The 18,331-nt window shown below is 37.7% G+C and overlaps 1 protein-coding gene across 2 annotated transcripts in view; it reads right to left on the reverse strand.

The window, feature by feature from the left end:
* Window positions 1-13,158, reverse strand: part of brip1 (BRCA1 interacting helicase 1) — a 36,611-nt gene extending 23,453 nt beyond the window's left edge. The window contains exons 1-6 of one of the 2 annotated variants that reach the window (XM_084127138.1): window positions 13,009-13,158; window positions 12,538-12,664; window positions 12,248-12,359; window positions 11,530-11,721; window positions 2,567-2,709; window positions 2,317-2,475 (exon numbers count right to left, since the gene is read on the reverse strand). In XM_084127138.1, coding sequence (XP_083983264.1) covers window positions 2,317-2,475; window positions 2,567-2,709; window positions 11,530-11,721; window positions 12,248-12,359; window positions 12,538-12,630 — 699 coding nt within the window. In that variant the 5' untranslated portion in view covers window positions 12,631-12,664; window positions 13,009-13,158. The remainder of the gene's footprint in view (window positions 1-2,316; window positions 2,476-2,566; window positions 2,710-11,529; window positions 11,722-12,247; window positions 12,360-12,537; window positions 12,665-13,008) is intronic. The other variant, XM_084127139.1, reaches the window with a different exon arrangement.
* Window positions 13,159-18,331: the final 5,173 nt, after the last annotated feature.

The following is an 18,331-nucleotide window of genomic DNA, read 5'->3' on the forward strand; positions in this document are numbered from 1 at the left end:
GGATGGAACACCGCACTAAAATGAAAGTGATTTGGAAAGTGTTCAATGTCAGTGTAAAATACACAACACGACCTGTGAAGTCTGACTCTAAAATGAAATACTTCTATGTGCAATACTCCTTTCTAGCGAATAAAAAAAAATACAGAATGACCAATGAAGTCAAAAGTTTCCCAAGTGAACAATTTTTATGAACCCATCTTTTTTAAGAAACAAAAACATATAGCACTACTAGTGAAGCCTGATTCGCAAGCAAATGACTCTTACGAGCCAGTGAATCAAAAACAGAAGCTCAATATGAAGTCAAAAGATTCCCAAGTTAATGCCTTTTATGAACTGTTCTCTTTTAAGAAAAAAAAAAAACAACCATACATAGCTGATGACTGATTCACTAAAAAAAACATTATAAGGGCTGGGTTTGTTCTGTTAGACAGTGCCATTTCTGTTTGCCAGGTGAGGTGTGGAGAGAGCAGCTCCTGTGTTTGAGATGGTGAGGCTAGATTGTCTGTGCTCTACAATGGCCCTGTGGTGGAAGATGCAGGCCCAAGTGTGAGCGCGAACAATGGAGACTGCATTTCAACAGGCTGGCTCTGAGAGCCTGACACCTGAGAGACTGAAATCTCACACTGTCCGCCTGCCTGGGCCACTGCACCCTTACCATACAGATGGACAGAGAGAAAAGGAGATAGTGGGTGAGAGACAGAGACAGCGAGTGAAGCATTTCAGTGAGGTCTTTACTCCATATAGCCCTCCTGATAGTTGCCCCGGAGTGCCCCCACCCCGCAAATCCCCAATCTTACAAAGCACCTGTTTATCCCCGGAGCACCGTAACCAGCGGGTGAACCCCATTCAATATTTATCCCAGGCTTTCACAGATCACTGCCAAGCAAGGCAAACCTCTTAATTAAACTGGAGCTCGCTTCAAAGGGCCCATTGAAGATGTCAGTCAGCGCTGGCAGGGGCCGAGAACGGTGTCAGGTGAGAGAGTGAAACCTAAGGCCTGCTTTCTCTTCTTCCCCCAACCAAACACACCCATAGGCCCGCCCATCAAGCCCAGGCCGTCCTCTTCGGTGACCGTCCACCAATCTCGAGGAACATGTCAGACAAGTCACTCCCTTTTTCCATTGTGCCTGTTGTAAGCAATATGTCCTACAGTGTGACGGGGCGTTCACACTGACACAGATTCCTTTCACCACTGGCCATGTGAATACCTGCGGTGTTTGTTACACTGTATCAGATTTTCCTCATGCAGTACATGGAGATGCTGAGCTGCAGTTTATAGCCCTACATGTGAGCCTCTCTCAACAAGCCAAATGAATGGTAACCCCACAATTAGGAGGATTTGTGCTACAAGAAGTACAAACTGTCTGTTTAAGGTTATCAAATTACAGATAAAATGTCAGGCAGATTTTCAATCCGAAAGATTGGATAACGTACCATAAAGTTTGTGATCAAGTGAATCTAGAATCCCCAAACATCAACAAAAACCCACTTTTGCATTCACACTGTAGTGAGCATTGTTTTAGTACCATCCAACATATATAGGATGTAGCAGAAGCGACTATGTGTGTGTACATTAAATCGGAGTCATATGGCTTTTTGTGACACAGCACTAGTCAAATTACAATAATTAAACCGAGATAATGCCTGCTTGAGGACACAGCTGTGTGAAAAAGCTGCAATGAATCCAATAATATCCCCATGAACCTGTTTTGACCCATCCTCTGCTGCCACCCTGTGGTCAATGTATAATACAACACAAACCATAATATTATATTGATAATATATGTAGTATAAAAAAAAATATATATATATAATACATACATACATACATACAGATAGATAGATAGATAAAATATAGTTACAATTAAATATATAATTATAATATTGTTTATTTAATAATAAATACTATTCCAGTGGCATCCTTAGCAAAACAGCAGAAGTCTTAAAGCCATAGTTCGGCCAAAAATTATAATTTCTGTCATCATTTACAGCCCTCATGTTGTTCCAAACCTATATGAGTTTCTTGTATGAGTTACTTGTACTGAGAAACTGTTAGGGCAACAACATTCTTCAAAATATCTTCTTTTTTGTGTTCCACACAATCGAGAAATTCATGCAGGTTTGGAACAACATGAGGGTGAGTAAATGATCATCACAGAATTAAAAAAAAATTGGTGAACTATCCCTTTAATGGATACTGGATGATGAAATGTAGAGAAATATCAAACAGTGCTCTTCATAGCTATTTTTGACACTATTACATCATATTCTCCAAATTAGAGATACGAGTAGAAAATGAGTCTGAGATGCACTTACACAACACTGTGGCTGCGACTGGCAGCTTTCAGCTTTGGCACCACTGTTCAATTCCATGGTCCAACTCTGAGCCCCAGGCACCGGTCTCCCCAGATCATCCTCCTCTTCATCATCATCAATGTAAATCACTCCTCGTTCGAGACATCTTCGCTTGCTGTTCTGTGGAAAGAAAAAAAAACCTGAGTGTGACGACAAGACTCAACAAGCCAATCAATAATGTCACAGGAATAGAAGCTATTGGTAGCGGTACCTTTTGCTCTGTGCCTGGTGTACGAATGCGCTTCCTGTCCATCTTAAAATCATCATCTTGTTCTCCATTGGAGAGAGAGGCTTGAAGTTTCTCAGAGAGACGGGAAGACAAAGTCGACTTTTTAGGCTGGTCACTTTTGACTGCTGAAACAAAGATACATACTTTATGAGAAAATAGATTACACTTAAGTAATATATCAAAGTGCTGAATCCACATTTAAAGTGCTCCTATAATGCTTTTTCAGATCTACCTTTCATGTAGTGTGTAATATAGCTGTTCGTAAATGTAAAAGGTTTGCAAAGTTTCAAAGATTAAGGCCTTGTCCACACTAATGTGTTTTTGTTTGAAAATGCATATTTTTCTCTGTTTTGGCCTTTCATCCACACTGAGACGGCGTTTTTGTCAATAAAGACAGAGCTTTTTGAAAACGCACACCCAAGTAGATAAATTTGAAAATGCTGTTTTCATGTTGTAGTGAGGACTGTGAAAACTTGAGGTATTTGAAAACGATGATGCATGTTTAGTCATGTGATGCATATTGTACCGATAAATATTTATGTTTATACCTGTATTATGCCTGTGCTATTCACTTTCACACTGTTGCATAAGATGTTACTTTGTACACTCTTTACATCACAGTCCTGGCAAAGATGACAAGTGTACTTGCAATAGCTGTTCTGTGGCAAAACATGAGGGCAATTGCGTTTTAGACCAAACATATATTGGTGACTGAGTGTGACCTGGACGCATCAGTGAATGGTGAGATATTTTGCTAAATAGAATGATCCTGCCAGAAGAATAGCATGAGAACTTTATGATGTCTGTTCTGTCTGTATCATCTCAGTGAGCTTTTATGACGTTTAATGCGCAAGCGCAGTAAGTTGAATTGTGCGTATTCTAACTTTTGGAAAACGCTAGTGTGGACAGAGCGGTTTGAAACAAAAACGCAGTTTTACGCAAGCTCTGTGTGACAGTACAAAGTCTTTTGTTGTTGTTGTTTTAATAGAAAAACCTTAACATACAGTGAGGAAAATAAGTATTTGAACACCCTGCTATTTTGCAAGTTCTCCCACTTGGAAATCATGGAGGGGTCTGAAATTGTCATCGTAGGAGGTGCATGATACAGCTGCAAATAAGTATTTGAACACCTGTCTATCAGCTAGAATTCTGACCCTCAAAGACCTGTTAGTCTGCCTTTAAAATGTCCACCTCCACTCCATTTATTATCCTAAATTAGATGCACCTGTTTGAGGTCGTTAGCTGCATAAAGACACCTGTCCACCCCATACAATCAGTAAGAATCCAACTACTAACATGGCCAAGACCAAAGAGCTGTCCAAAGACACTAGAGACAAAATTGTACACCTCCACAAGGCTGGAAAGGGCTACGGGGAAATTGCCAAGCAGCTTGGTGAAAAAAGGTCCACTGTTGGAGCAATCATTAGAAAATGGAAGAAGCTAAACATGACTGTCAATCTCCCTCGGACTGGGGCTCCATGCAAGATCTCACCTCGTGGGGTCTCAATGATCCTAAGAAAGGTGAGAAATCAGCCCAGAACTACACGGGAGGAGCTGGTCAATGACCTGAAAAGAGCTGGGACCACCGTTTCCAAGGTTACTGTTGGTAATACACACTAAGACGTCATGGTTTGAAATCATGCATGGCACGGAAGGTTCCCCTGGTTAAACCAGCACATGTCAAGGCCCGTCTTAAGTTTGCCAATGACCATTTGGATGATCCAGAGGAGTCATGGGAGAAAGTCATGTGGTCAGATGAGACCAAAATAGAACTTTTTGGTCATAATTCCACTAAACGTGTTTGGAGGAAGAAGAATGATGAGTACCATCCCAAGAACACCATCCCTACTGTGAAGCATGGGGGTGGTAGCATCATGCTTTGGGGGTGTTTTTCTGCACATGGGACAGGGCGACTGCACTGTATTAAGGAGAGGATGACCCGGGCCATGTATTGCGAGATTTTGGGGAACAACCTCCTTCCCTCAGTTAGAGCATTGAAGATGGGTCGAGGCTGGGTCTTCCAACATGACAATGACCCGAAGCACACAGCCAGGATAACCAAGGAGTGGCTCTGTAAGAAGCATATCAAGGTTCTGGCGTGGCCTAGCCAGTCTCCAGACCTAAACCCAATAGAGAATCTTTGGAGGGAGCTCAAACTCCGTGTTTCTCAGCAACAGCACAGAAACCTGACTGATCTAGAGAAGATCTGTGTGGAGGAGTGGGCCAAAATCCCTCCTGCAGTGTGTGCAAACCTGGTGAAAAACTACAGGAAACGTTTGACCTCTGTAATTGCAAACAAAGGCTACTGTACCAAATATTAACATTGATTTTCTCAGGTGTTCAAATACTTATTTGCAGCTGTATCATACAAATAAATAGTTAAAAAATCATATTTTGTGATTTCTGGATTTTTTTTTTTAGATTATGTCTCTCACAGTGGACATGCACCTACGATGACAATTTCAGACCCCTCCATGATTTCCAAGTGGGAGAACTTGCAAAATAGCAGGGTGTTCAAATACTTATTTTCCTCACTGTAATTTGGAATTAATATTAAGCATTTTATATTTTGAGATTTTTCTTGTTTTACCAGTTTTCATAAAATAGTGAGTGTTCATTTATATGATAAATATAATAAATCAGAAAACTAGATGAGGTAAAATAAACCATGCGTATGGGTTGATGTTCTCTTGAGTTGTGCTTGCGTGAAAGTGCAGTAATTTTTCAAATGACATCAACAATAGATGTGGTTATAATATTAAGCAAAATAATCAGGATAATCAATTTAACCATTATGCAGCATGACGAATATGACTACGTTTTCTTTGACTAAAACTAGTGGTTAAACGGATCATAGTTGATCTGCCATCCGTACTGAAGGGTTACAAATTTTAAGAATCTATTTCAGATATGCTTCCTTACATAACATCACGGTGAAGAATACTGATTTTAGCATTTGAGGTTTTAATTTAGATTCCAATATAGACTGAGAAAGTTTAGCAGCGGTTATGGTGATTATATCAAGAGATTCCGGCCAGTCCTGTTTCTCTAAATGAGTCAATTCCTGAGACTCTCAGAGTCTCCACCTCTATGTAATCCCTCCCCCTGGGAATGTATATAAAAATACCATGTAAAGTTCCCTTAGTTAGACTTGGAAGAAAACTACAGACTTGGAAGAACACTACAGACAACATACAGCGAAGATCCCAATAAATCACTTCTGCTTATCCCAACGTCTCCTGGTCTTGCGTAGATGAAAGAAAACAGATTCCAACAGATGGTGCTGTGACCCGGATGGAGAAAAAGGAAACTGAATCTTGAAAACTTCAAGCTCAAAGATCTCAACAAAGCCTGACTAAGTTCCAGACTGAATCTTCTGAATCCAGATTGAAAAACTTCAAGCTCCAAAAAGACCCTCTGTTTGTAAGACAGTAGAGAGAAGTTTTAGTGTTTGTTTGTGTGGTAACAAAGCAACTCACAAAATGGTTAGAAGGAATACTAGGCTGATTCCCACAACAGAGAAAGGTGGATTAGCTAGCCCGTTATGGACAGACAATGAGTTTAAGTCTTTGTTAAGAGAGCACATGGACTCAATCGTGACTGAGGAAGTCAGATTGAATTTAACAAAGAAATTTGGCATTGATGCAGACAAAGTATGGTCAATTGACCTATGGCTAAGCCAAGCCCCCAAACGCGATGAGCCAATCACAGTGCGCATAGCTAACCCAATACACTCAGACATTCTCTGCTTCCACGTCCATTGAAATGCATTGCAGTTAGTCAGTTTTCATTCGTTTTTATATGTTTTTTTGGTAACACTTTACAATAAGGTTCCTTTATTAAACATTAGTAAATGTATTAACTAACATGAACTAACAATGAGCAATACATTTACTACTGTTTTTGTTAATCTTTGTTAATGTTAGTTAATAAAAATAAAGCTGTTCATTGTTTGTTCATGTTAGTTCACAGTGCATTAACTAATGTTAACAAGATTTTAATAAAGTATTAGTAAATGTTGAAATTAACATTAACAAAGATGAACAAATGCTGTATAAGTGCAGTTCATTATTAGTTAATGTTAACTAATGTAGTTAACTAATGAACCTTATTGTAAAGTGTTACCGTTTTTTCTTGTCATTTTAAGTTTAAAATGGTCAAACGGTGTGCATGGGTACATGCAACTCTGACACTAGGTATCCTGAGAGGCTGGGCGACGGTGTGTATGTTTTACCCTTTCCCAAGCCACATCTCAACCGAGATAAGTGTCTGCTCTGGATTAAGTTATGCGGTAACGTTAGACCACAACACCAACTAAACGTGGATAAATTAAACAAGGATGTCTACATCTGTTCTAAGGTAAGTCAACAACGTATTTGAACGTTATCTTTAACATCTCTAAAGTAACGTTAGCCTAGCTTCTAGCTGCGTTGCAGTTTGACAAGTGTTTACAGTTTGACAAAAGCACAATGTTGTGTTTTACACAAATATAAGTAGGCTAAACACTTCGCAGTTTTAATGATGTCCTGTATGAACAAAATGGAGTATGTTTTTATGTTTCCACTGTTCGATCGCGCCCGCACCTCTGACACACACACACACACACACACACACACACACACACACACACACACACATTCCAGCATTGCAATCTTGACATCGCAGGCTGTTCATTATGCTGCATTTACACCAAACGCGAATAGAGCGTCAAATTCGCGTCTTTGCATTGACTTTGTATGTAATCTACTCGCGCAAATAATTAAATTTGCGTTTGGTGTGGACACGCCATAACGTTTACACTGTGACCTAGAAATCTTTGTCTGGAGCTGAAGCTTTTCATCGACCTACTCAACAATAAAATGATTAATATAACCCTCCAATGCATAGTTAAGGCCCCTTTGGTGACTTCGAGATGATATATAATCTTTTCTGTCTCCAAAAATCATCAATTGCCTCCTGTGAAATGTCTCCTACTGTGACAGCTGCCACAGCGCCTGTTACCAAATGTTGATTGTTTGTCCGAGTGAGTGGAGGGGGCGTGGCTTAGCCATAGGTCAATTGAAGATTGCAAGAAAGTGTTGGGTGCATGTATCAGGAAGAAAAATGTGAAAGGTATTATCTTCTGTCACAGAGAATTTAGCTTATCCATTGTACAAGAACAAGCTTGTTGTATTGATAAGTTAAAAGAACAGAACAAACAATTGCATACTCAAGTGTCCTGTTTCACGAAAAAGTTGGGCCATAACAAGGCCTCAACCAAATGTGACTCAGAAAACCAACAGTCAGATGAAAGCTATCCTGATTTACAGTCTTTTGATAGAATAGAGGACAATGTCAATGCAATGATGAAAGATGTAAATGCATTTGAAGTGTGTGGAGCAAGACAAAAGGCTCAGAGTAGGGAAAAAGGAGTTGATCCAGTTCCATCTGCAACCCTAATACACGCAGTCAACACAGCTTTAGGTCCTAAGGATATAGATAGACTCTCCCAGAGTTTACCTTCAGCACGCACAAATTTTTCTGAATTTAGAAGAGCATTGATCAGTAAAATGCGTCTTTACGACATGTCGTTGCCAGAAGTCACACAGCTGATGTCACAAATTCTAACTGAATCTGAATTCAACAATTTTGAGTCTGCTGTTACTTCTGAACTACAACATGCCAGTAAGGGCGATTTGAGAGAAGGTGTTTTGAAAATCCTAAAGAATATCTTAGGACCCAAAATCGATTGGTCGAAAATTACCAATTGTGTGCAGAAGAAGGGTGAAACTGTTTGTGAGTACACAGAACGATTCTGTCAGTCAGCTGCAGCGTACAGTGGAATTGCAGACACTCCAGAGAAGGTGTTAGGTGATAATGGCCCTTTGGTTCGCACATGGTTTCATTGTCTTTTGCCAGAACACAGAAAGGCGTTGCCTTACTTAAACATCACATGGTGCACGAGAACCCTGCAAGACAACTTGGACAGTTTAGTTACTTGGGAAAGAGACTCTGATGTCAAAGAGAGAGTAAGAATTGCAGCAGTTTCTGTTAAGGTTAACTCAGAGAAGCAAAAGAAACGCAAAAGTCCTAGAGAAGCCAGTTGTTCTTACTGTGGCAAGCACGGACATTTTGGAAAAGAATGTAGAAAAAACAAAAATAACTTAAGACAAGTTAACAATGTTATGCAGCTTTTACTACATTTGTTTGCTACTTTGAAGCAACCCCTCCCCTCGTCATTGAACTCGTGGGTAAGCTTTTTGAGGTGTTAACCATTTGGGCTGTGATTGCTTAATCTCCCCAGTAACTTACAACAAAGATGAAAGACTTATTGACTGTCACAGCCTTTGTTTGGGGGACATTCAGTATACTCACAGCCTTAAATGTTATACTGCAGAACATTACAATCAGACACCATCCTCTGTTATGATGTCTACTATGACTGATGTTTCACTGGAGAATGGAAATGTGCCAATTTTCTCACACACTGTACAGTGTGCACACAACACAGAGACAGATTAGGACACACGGACAAGTGAGGTGCCCTGGGAAGAACTGAACGCAACAGGCTTCGGGGGTGAACCCAGGGTGAAGACACTACCTCATAGGCCTTTCCCAATTTAGTCCATCCTTACCTCACTGGTCTATAGGTGTCAAATCAATTAAGATTAGGATAAGAAAAAAAAAACACTATACGATCAAACTGTTTACTGTAATATAGTTATATGTAAAAACTATATGGCCACCAGAAGTTTACTTTGATAAAAGTTAGACTTAAAACCACTATACGATCAACAGACTTATGGAAGAATGAAGTCTATGCATGAATACTGCTGGTCTGCTGTTTCTTTGTTTTCTTGTGTTACAGGTATGTGTTGATGTCTTCGCAAGCAGAAACCTGGTGTAAAGCATCGCCTAAGATTTCCATGAACAAGCCTCATGAGGGACGAGTCATCAGAGCGACTCTACGTGGGAAATGGACTCTACAGGAAACAGACTTCACAGCTATTCAGGCGCCATGGACTTTCAAGACTTCCACTCTTATGCTACATGGTTTTCTGTGTAATCATGTAGTTTATACGACATTTTACACCCTGCGTTGTATGTGTCAACAGTTATGGTTTTGAGAACTATGACACTCATGTAAATCAAGGACACAACACAGAATAAGTTATATGTGCCTGTGACAAGAATGAACTTTTAAGTGTCTAAATTTGTATTTTGTGAGAGTTTCTAAGAACTTCCGTACGTACCAGGCAATGTGGTTCGGCATGCATGTGATTTGTGGATTAATTGCAAGTTTAATCACCATAGAGTGAAAGTTTATAATTTGCTAGTGTTTTGTTTTCCAGTGCTAGAAGAGGCAAAAGAGAATTTAATTCAGTACTCGTGTGCTGTTATCCATGGACACAGCCACACACACCCAAAGCGTGCACACAGAGAGAGAGGTGCATTTCAGATAGTGTGGGAACTCCGAATTCCTCTTTCGCGTCTCCTTGCACTTGGATGGACACATACACACTCTCGCCAAGTATTGTCGTAAACACAGTCTGTTAAGTCTAAAGCAGTGATTAACCGATATATCGCCACGGCCGATTAGCATTGGCCAATAACTTTTCTTGTTTTGTGCAGGAATGGTCCAAATCCAGCTGTCAGATATTCTGAAGTGCGCATTTGTAGCCTGCATGAACATGTTACTCAGTGTGTGACGGTCAGCTCAGCCTCACTGGAGACGCACGATCGACAAATTATGCAGCGCTATATTCAGTTGCCCACTATGTTATATTCATGTCATTTTCTCTGTGCTGTAAGTAAAATTATTGTTACCTTGCCTTTATTTGAAAAAAAAAAAAATAATAATAATAATATGATTCCCAGTGCACACAAACTAACCAGACTACTGAGTGCCCTGGTTACAGTGTTTACTTTCCTTTTATTCATATTTTTTCAAACAATTTATTTATTTGTGAAAAATACTGTAATACGATTACTTAATAATCAAGAAGTTGCCATCTACAGTAAGTCAGTTTAATTTAGAGATCAAATTTTTAATACATTTTCAAATTATTAAGTAAAATATTAAGTAATTTATTAAATATTAATTCAACTAAATATAATGTATATACAGTATATCAGCCACCCTGCTCTCTAAGAACGTAAACAGTTGAGAAAGAAATCGGATGTGTATCTTATTGGATCCGTGCAAAACAGCCTATAAATGCCTGCTTCTGTCTAAGTCATTAATGTTAATCAAACAACAAAACACTGCTTTAACAAAGATATAAAGCTATATTAAATTTATACACTATATTGAACAGTATAGTGTCATTTTACATTTAATTATTACACTTCTGTATCTGAAATTAATACTACAGTTAGACCTTACTTTATTTGTAACTTTGTTATAGTGTATTTATCTGTGATTGTGTATTTGTTATTAATTTTTACTGACTGTTCACTTGCCTTTAATAATGTTTGAACTTTATTAGTTGGGCAAGTAGTTTTTGCTGCAGTATCAGAGTAAGTAAAGTGTGCTTAAAGTAATGTTGTAGATAAAATTAAATAAAAATAAAATTAAGCAATAAAAATTTTAGCATCACAGACTTTAAGAAATTGTATTTCATCTACAGTAAGTAATGAGTTTGTAGAATCATCTAAATGTTACAAGATGTCTTTTTATTGCACTGTTTTTTACTTGCTACACACACACACACACACACACACACACACACACACACACACACACACACACACACAGTCTAACAAAGCTCAACCACCATCTGAACTGATTCACGAAACAAATTAGGCTACTCCTTTGATCCAGTTATTTTAATGTATTGTTCAAAAGACTCACACTCAGAACTGAGTTATTGGTTTGAATCAACATAAATTAATCACTGAATCCATCACAAGGTTACCAAATGAATTTGACTTACGGCACCATAAATGTTTCAGAAAATGCTCACCTCCTTTTGACAGAGGGGTTGTAGCTTCAGCAGAAGTACCTTCACCAGCAAGATCCACCAGAGGTGGTTTAGATCCTGTGCGGTTGAAAGTGGGATGTGCATTTTGGCTGTGGCACACACATTGACATGGAGTAACCACTTCTGGTTTCTTACAGTGGGCCGAACTGGTGCCTGCATTCGGCTGTTCCTTACCTTAATACATAATAAAATTAACAAAATACGAGGCATTGTGTAAGTGCATTGTTTTATAGAGAAAAAGAGTTAACAAGAGTTCAGTATCACATAGATCATACATACAGGTTCCTACATTTTTCATTTCAAAATTCCATACTTTCCAGACTCAAATTTTCAAACCTATCTGTACATTTTTTCAAACCATATTTAACATAAATGGTCCATACAGCATTATTTTCAGCATTATATTTGGTGTATAGTACAGTCATCTATAAATATTTATAATTTTCTGCCTTTTTTATTGGTTTTCTCAAAGTGATAACATGTGCTTTGGCTACACGATGAACCGAAAACGCTTTATAACCTGCATATTCACCTCTGACACATCAGTTTCATAATGTAAATGTGATTTGATGTTGCACGATCACCAAACAGCAATGATCATTTATCTGTTGCTCTCTATACCTTAGTCAGCGTAGATGCCAGAACGATTGACAGAAAAGTTAAAAACATAACAGCTCATTGAAAAGATTTCTAGACATACCAAACTGTGCTTGCTGCCATGCAAGGGCCGAACAAAGCAAAGCAAGACTCTTCCCACTGCCAGTAGGACTCTCCAAAAGACAGTGATTTCCATGGTTAAGTCCACGAATGATCTAAGAGAAATGGGGGGAAAAAACACGTTTCCAAAAATGAACATTACAGACATATCAATCTACAAAAGTAAAGAGGCTATTTTAAATGTTTTGTATAAAGACGTTACTGATGACAAAGCTAATTCACTGTAAAACACATCAACAAGTCAGCCACCAGGCTCAAGACAACAGATCTTACTGAATTCATCATGGCCAGCTGAGAGGGATAAGCTTTGCAGGGGAAGTTTATTTTCACCCCTCCTATGGTGTAGTCCACTGGAGCCGCAGCCATTCTGTGTGTCTCTGTGTCCAGTGGAAGTCAGTGTCTGAGGACACAAACATTAGAGCTTTATGAGACTGGAAAACTCTCTTCATCCGACACTTTGACAGCTCAGTTCCACCTATCGAAATGTGTTGTGGGTAAACACTTAATTTAAACTAAATTAGCCTGACATCATCTATCTTAATTACACGAGTAATATTTGAACCGACACTTGACCTAACTAATAACATATCTAATATAAGACATGATTCAATCGACTACAAAATAATAAACGAGTGTTTTATTATAACATTTTACCGTTACTACAGAACTGTCTGCGTAGCAAGATAGTTTGTCATACTTGCTGCTATTAGCATGAAAACAACACCCGTAAGTTACTTGGTTTACCTCAGGAGTAATGTAAATTAGAGGAATAGCAAATGAATAACGTCGAAACGAAAAACAAATTTTTTGACGGGATAAAATTAGCTGTGTAAACAAAACGAGGCAGGAAAATGAAACTCCCGCGCTGCAGCACTCAAAACAAGACGCCCCTACGTCGTCAACGTGACGTCCGCAGTCAAAATAAAAGACACTCTCCTTTAATTTTTTTTTCTCTCAAAAATGATAAATAATATCACATATTTCCCAGTGAGTTTTTATATCTTAAATGTTTAAAGAAATTAAATCATTCTTCTGAACAGCTGGAAAAAAAAAACATATAAAAACATATAAAACAACAAGACCAATAGGATCTAATCCTGTGAAACATACTGGAGCTTTTTAAAACTCACAGATTACTCATGCGATTTACGTAATAATGGCATGGAAAATATTGTAATTATTTTTTCTATTGTAAATATGCGAACTGATGATTCGAACTGAAATAGAACACTTTATAAAAGGGAAACTACGCACATTGTAAAGTTTTACACTTTGTTGGAAGTGATACAAGGATTATTATTATATTAGCAATATAACTAGAAACGTTCCATAAATAAAATAAAATTAACTGTCTCCTTCTTTTTTATTTTTGTAGAAATATATATTTATTTTTCAAAATAAAAGTAATTCTAATTAAATAAAGTCAGTCCAGCTAGAGGACACAAGCATTTCAGAAGATCCGCGTTTATTCTTGCGCACTTAAAACTAACCGAACTTTACTTAGTGTGACGATAAGTATAACTGAATTAATCATGAAAGTAATTCGTGACTACAACAGGTGGCACTGATACACATACAGGGCAGGTGAGATTATTTTGAGAAAGTTTATCCAGGTAACGTTAACTGTTACCACTGAGTTTGAGATATCACAAAGAGATCAGATAATGTAGTAACGTTACTGGGGCAAGAAAGACTTGGGGGTTCATTGTAGTCCGTCATTTATTTTCTCACAATATGCATTCCCTTGCCTATCAATTATCTCGGGTCCGCGTCATTAGAAAAAATAATAATAATAATTCGTCAGTTGTATTTATTGGCAAATCAAGCTTCATTTCAATGAATGAACAAATTGATACAGGGTGATGTTCAACACTATACTATAGTGTCACCAAAATAAGCAGCAGCCATTTTTGTTTCTCTGGTGTTGCTAGCTATTAAGATGAATAACTTTAAATTTAAATTCATCTAAAAGTGCGACAAAGTGTTACATATCAAGGTGGTGGTCACTCAGGAAAAAAAAAAAAACACTATTAGTTATATATATTTTTAATAATAATAAATAAATAAAATCAAACCTTTCGGCCATGGTTAAACTCATAAGGTGAAATATGGAAAGTGGACCTTTGGGATGAAGGCCAATTTTGATTTTGCCCGATTTATAAAATGTTTGACAGTGTTGATGTGCTTTTCTTATGTTTAATATATATATATATATATATATATATATAAAATTGTGAAATTATGATCTGAGGTCAGTTGGAATCAGGAAAAAACAAAGTCTTGTAAAACTGTTATTCAACAGGAGTCTGGATGGCACCAACTAGTTAATAAGGATGAGGCAGGATTATGCTGAAGCGTCATGCACAATCTGTGATTATGGTGATCCCAAGATGCTTGGTGATGTAATTGCACCTTGAAAATGTGCCCGTAATCCCAGGATTAGCATTATTAACATGCTCAGAGTGCCGTAAACCTCATTTCCATATCACTCAGCATTTCAGATGTGATATTTCTGCAGGTTTGGTGTTCAGAAATGCTCAGAGAAAACGAGAGGTTTAATTCTCGAGACTTATTTTGTGGATGTTTGACAGTATTCAGCTATGTTTGACTCAAGTGCTCCAAGCTAAGACAAAACAATAGCATTTTGGGCCGGGGTGATATTACATAGAAAAGCAGCATTGTGCAAATCCCAATAGTTATAACAATGAAAATCGCTAGAAACTCTAGACCGAAGGACATAACACCTGCCATAACCCTCACTTTGAGCTTGAGATGTAATAAGGTCCTACTTCAGATATAATATAATTGATATAACAAATAACACTCAAGCTTATTTGTATATGCAGGTGTGTATTTGAGAGAAGAGGCTGATGGGAGTCTAGTGATTCTATCTTCGCCCTAGCTGGACCGGTGGGACCTCATGATCTACAGTACATTCATAACCAGCTCAACATTATCACCTACATCCTCTGCCAGCAGGTACATGACTAAAGGCTACACCAGTTGATGTTGTGGTATCACCTAAGATGCATATTAATCTTGCAGATCATTTACTTTATTTGTTAACATCCAACAGAGCTGTGCAGTTGTGCAACTTATGTTGATGCAAAGGTGACCGTGTCTGTCAGATTGCATTTGCAAGTGTGTGTGAGTGTGTGCTTGCCCTTTAGCTCTGCAGAAAGAAATTATCTGTGGCGTTCATTAAAGTCTGCTCACTGTTTTTGCTATGGCATATTATTTCTTTTCACTTGTAATTTTAAAAGGAGAACAGCAAAAAGCTGCTTAGTTTATTCAGAGTTAGTGACAAAACCAATAGAGCAGAAATAGATTATAGATCCATGTACCTGTCCATGTGCCATTCATGTGTTCATTCATTTTTCAGTTTAATATTGAAATTAGAAAAATGAGAAAACAGAACTTTTGTGTTTTTCGTTTTGCTCATTTATACATGCATATATTTTTAGTTTATTGCAAAATATTCACATATACACAAATAGTGAAGTATTTTGAGACTGTAGGTAGGCTAGATCTTCTAGATCATTTGCGGTGCTTGATGGGAGTTAGGCAGATCTAAAGAGATCATTTGCCATGTATTGCTTTTTTCGACTCACTGATTTGGTGTAAATTTCTGTACAGCATCATGGGTAATGTAGTTTTTCATCACAAATTCCGCTGTTCAGCACAATTCTTTTGAAAATAAGTTGGAAAAACGCAGGCTGACGGCTTCAACAGAAGCAATTATCATTGATTACCTCGTTTCTCACAGTAGGTCTGTCTTTAAAGATTGATAAGTTATTGTTAAAAATCAATCTTCCTATGGAGAAAATGAATGGAGTTTTTACTTCCGGAACCTGACTGTTGCACTCTGTAACTGATACTATGCAGATTGTTTTTATGTGTTTGATAGCTGATATGCAGAAAGTTTAATTATTGTTTTGTTTCTGATACAATGATAACTCAGTTAATAATGGATTACAATGAACATATATGCATTATAAATATTTTAATGAATAATTTAGCTTACAGGGTAATACTACATGTCATGCATTTCTATTTACATTTCACTTAAGCATGAGTGGATGTTAAGTCAAATCTTTTATGGAAATAACATATTACAATTTTAAATGAATTTACTTATGCACACCGCTGTTTGCTGTTACACACACTGTGGTGTAATGGTGGTGTTTTTTTGATGCTATTCTGTAGAGACCAGCCAAATGGGTGGGTGTACATACAATTTTGTCTCAATACAGTTTCTATCCCACACATTCTCAACTTACAGGTGCTGCTTATTGCACTATACACAATACATAGTCAATCTCTCACACTTCTATATATTAAATACACTACTGTTCAAAATACAGTTAAAATAGTAATATTGCAAAATAATTAAAATAACTGTTTTCTATTTTAATATATTTTAAAATGTAATTTATTCATTTGATGGAAAAGGTTAATTTTTTAGCAGCTTTCATTAAACTTAATATTTTGTGGAAACATAATGCATTTTTTTTTCAGGATTTGATGAAGAGAATGTTCAAAAGAACAGCATTTATTTAAAACAGGAATCTTCTGCGACATTATAAGTGTATTTACTGTAACTTTTCATCAATTCAATGTTGAATAAAAGTATTAATTATTCATGAACCCAAACTTTTGAATGGTACTATAACTGCAGATACTGGTACACAGTGCTGCAAAGGTGTTTGTCATGTCCACTTGCTGTGAAACATCTCTCTTTGACCACAGGATGGCAGTATGATGCCAGGACTAGTCCTAGAGCTTCTTTCTTTGTTCTCTTGCCAACACATGTTGTGCTGTTTTTCTATAATTACTAAGAACAAAAAATGTATCCTCGGGTTAAAATAAATAGCCTTTCACAGTTAATTTAATTGACTTTTTGCACATAACCGAGGTAATTCTGTCTCTGCCTCCGTCACAAACAAGAATAACAGTGCAAATGGTTGCCAAACAGACGTCTACGCTGTCAGTGAGTTTGTCAGACAAACTGCAGTTTTGTGGCCTAAATGTGGCACTTATTTTATCATAATGATATCGTTTTGCAAATAAATGTATTTCCTAGAGAAATAGGAAGTAGGTAGTTGGCACTCATGCACACACATTTTCCTGCGACCCAGTCAGGCTGTTAAGAATAGCGTATTCGAGCCATACAGCAAGGCTTTCTCTCTTCACTCTCTCTGAATATCCTCATCTAGTGACACTACAGCGGCATGGTGTAAATTGAGGTCACAGTCACGCTTTGTTTTGTATGCTGCTCAGACTAACTTCTTAATCATCTGCCCCCCTCTCTCACACAAACACACACACACACACATTCACAGCCGTCTTGTGGCAGTGTGTGTATCTGAGGCGCTGCTTTTGGTGACAGCGAGTGCTGTGTCCCTGCCGGCCCAGGGCAGGTACCCCATGCTGACGTGTTTAATTGTGTGCGTTCCCAGTCCACTATGACAAGTACGTGTTCCCATTGTGCCAAGAGAACAAGGGCAGACTCGCCAACTCGTGCCACTATGTTCTGTCACATGAATAGGTGGTCAGAAAGAACCACGCACAACTGACCATATCAAAGGAATGGCTTGAGTCATATAGTTATTTGAAGAAAATGTCCAAATAAATATGCTTCAGCTTGATATTATGTAACATCAAATCTCATTATTTTTCCATTCCTGAGCGCCAGAGTCTCTGATCTGTTTGGATGAGAGAACGTTGTTGATATGGTTTCCACATTCCAATTTTTATTTTATTATTTTTACTATATAATGTATAACAAAAAATTTATTTGATTAGTTTCTATTTTTATGGGTCCTGTTGCATTAAAATAGCCATTATGTTTAGACTGAGTCTTAAGAACTAGTTTGCTAACTAGCAGTTAACCAAGGGATAATCAGTCCTACTACAGTCTTTATTTTCAGATTAAAATTAGACCAGTCCATCTTTTTATGTAACTGACTTTAAAAAGATATGATCAGTCTTGAAGAAAAAAATATGACATGACTTAAGGCCTAAGCAGGTTATGCCGCTTGTTAAGTCGGACTTCACATGTTACTGT

The sequence above is a fragment of the Abramis brama genome, assembly GCF_963993115.1.
Source record: "Abramis brama genome assembly, chromosome: 10".
Taxonomy (NCBI): domain Eukaryota; kingdom Metazoa; phylum Chordata; class Actinopteri; order Cypriniformes; family Leuciscidae; genus Abramis; species Abramis brama.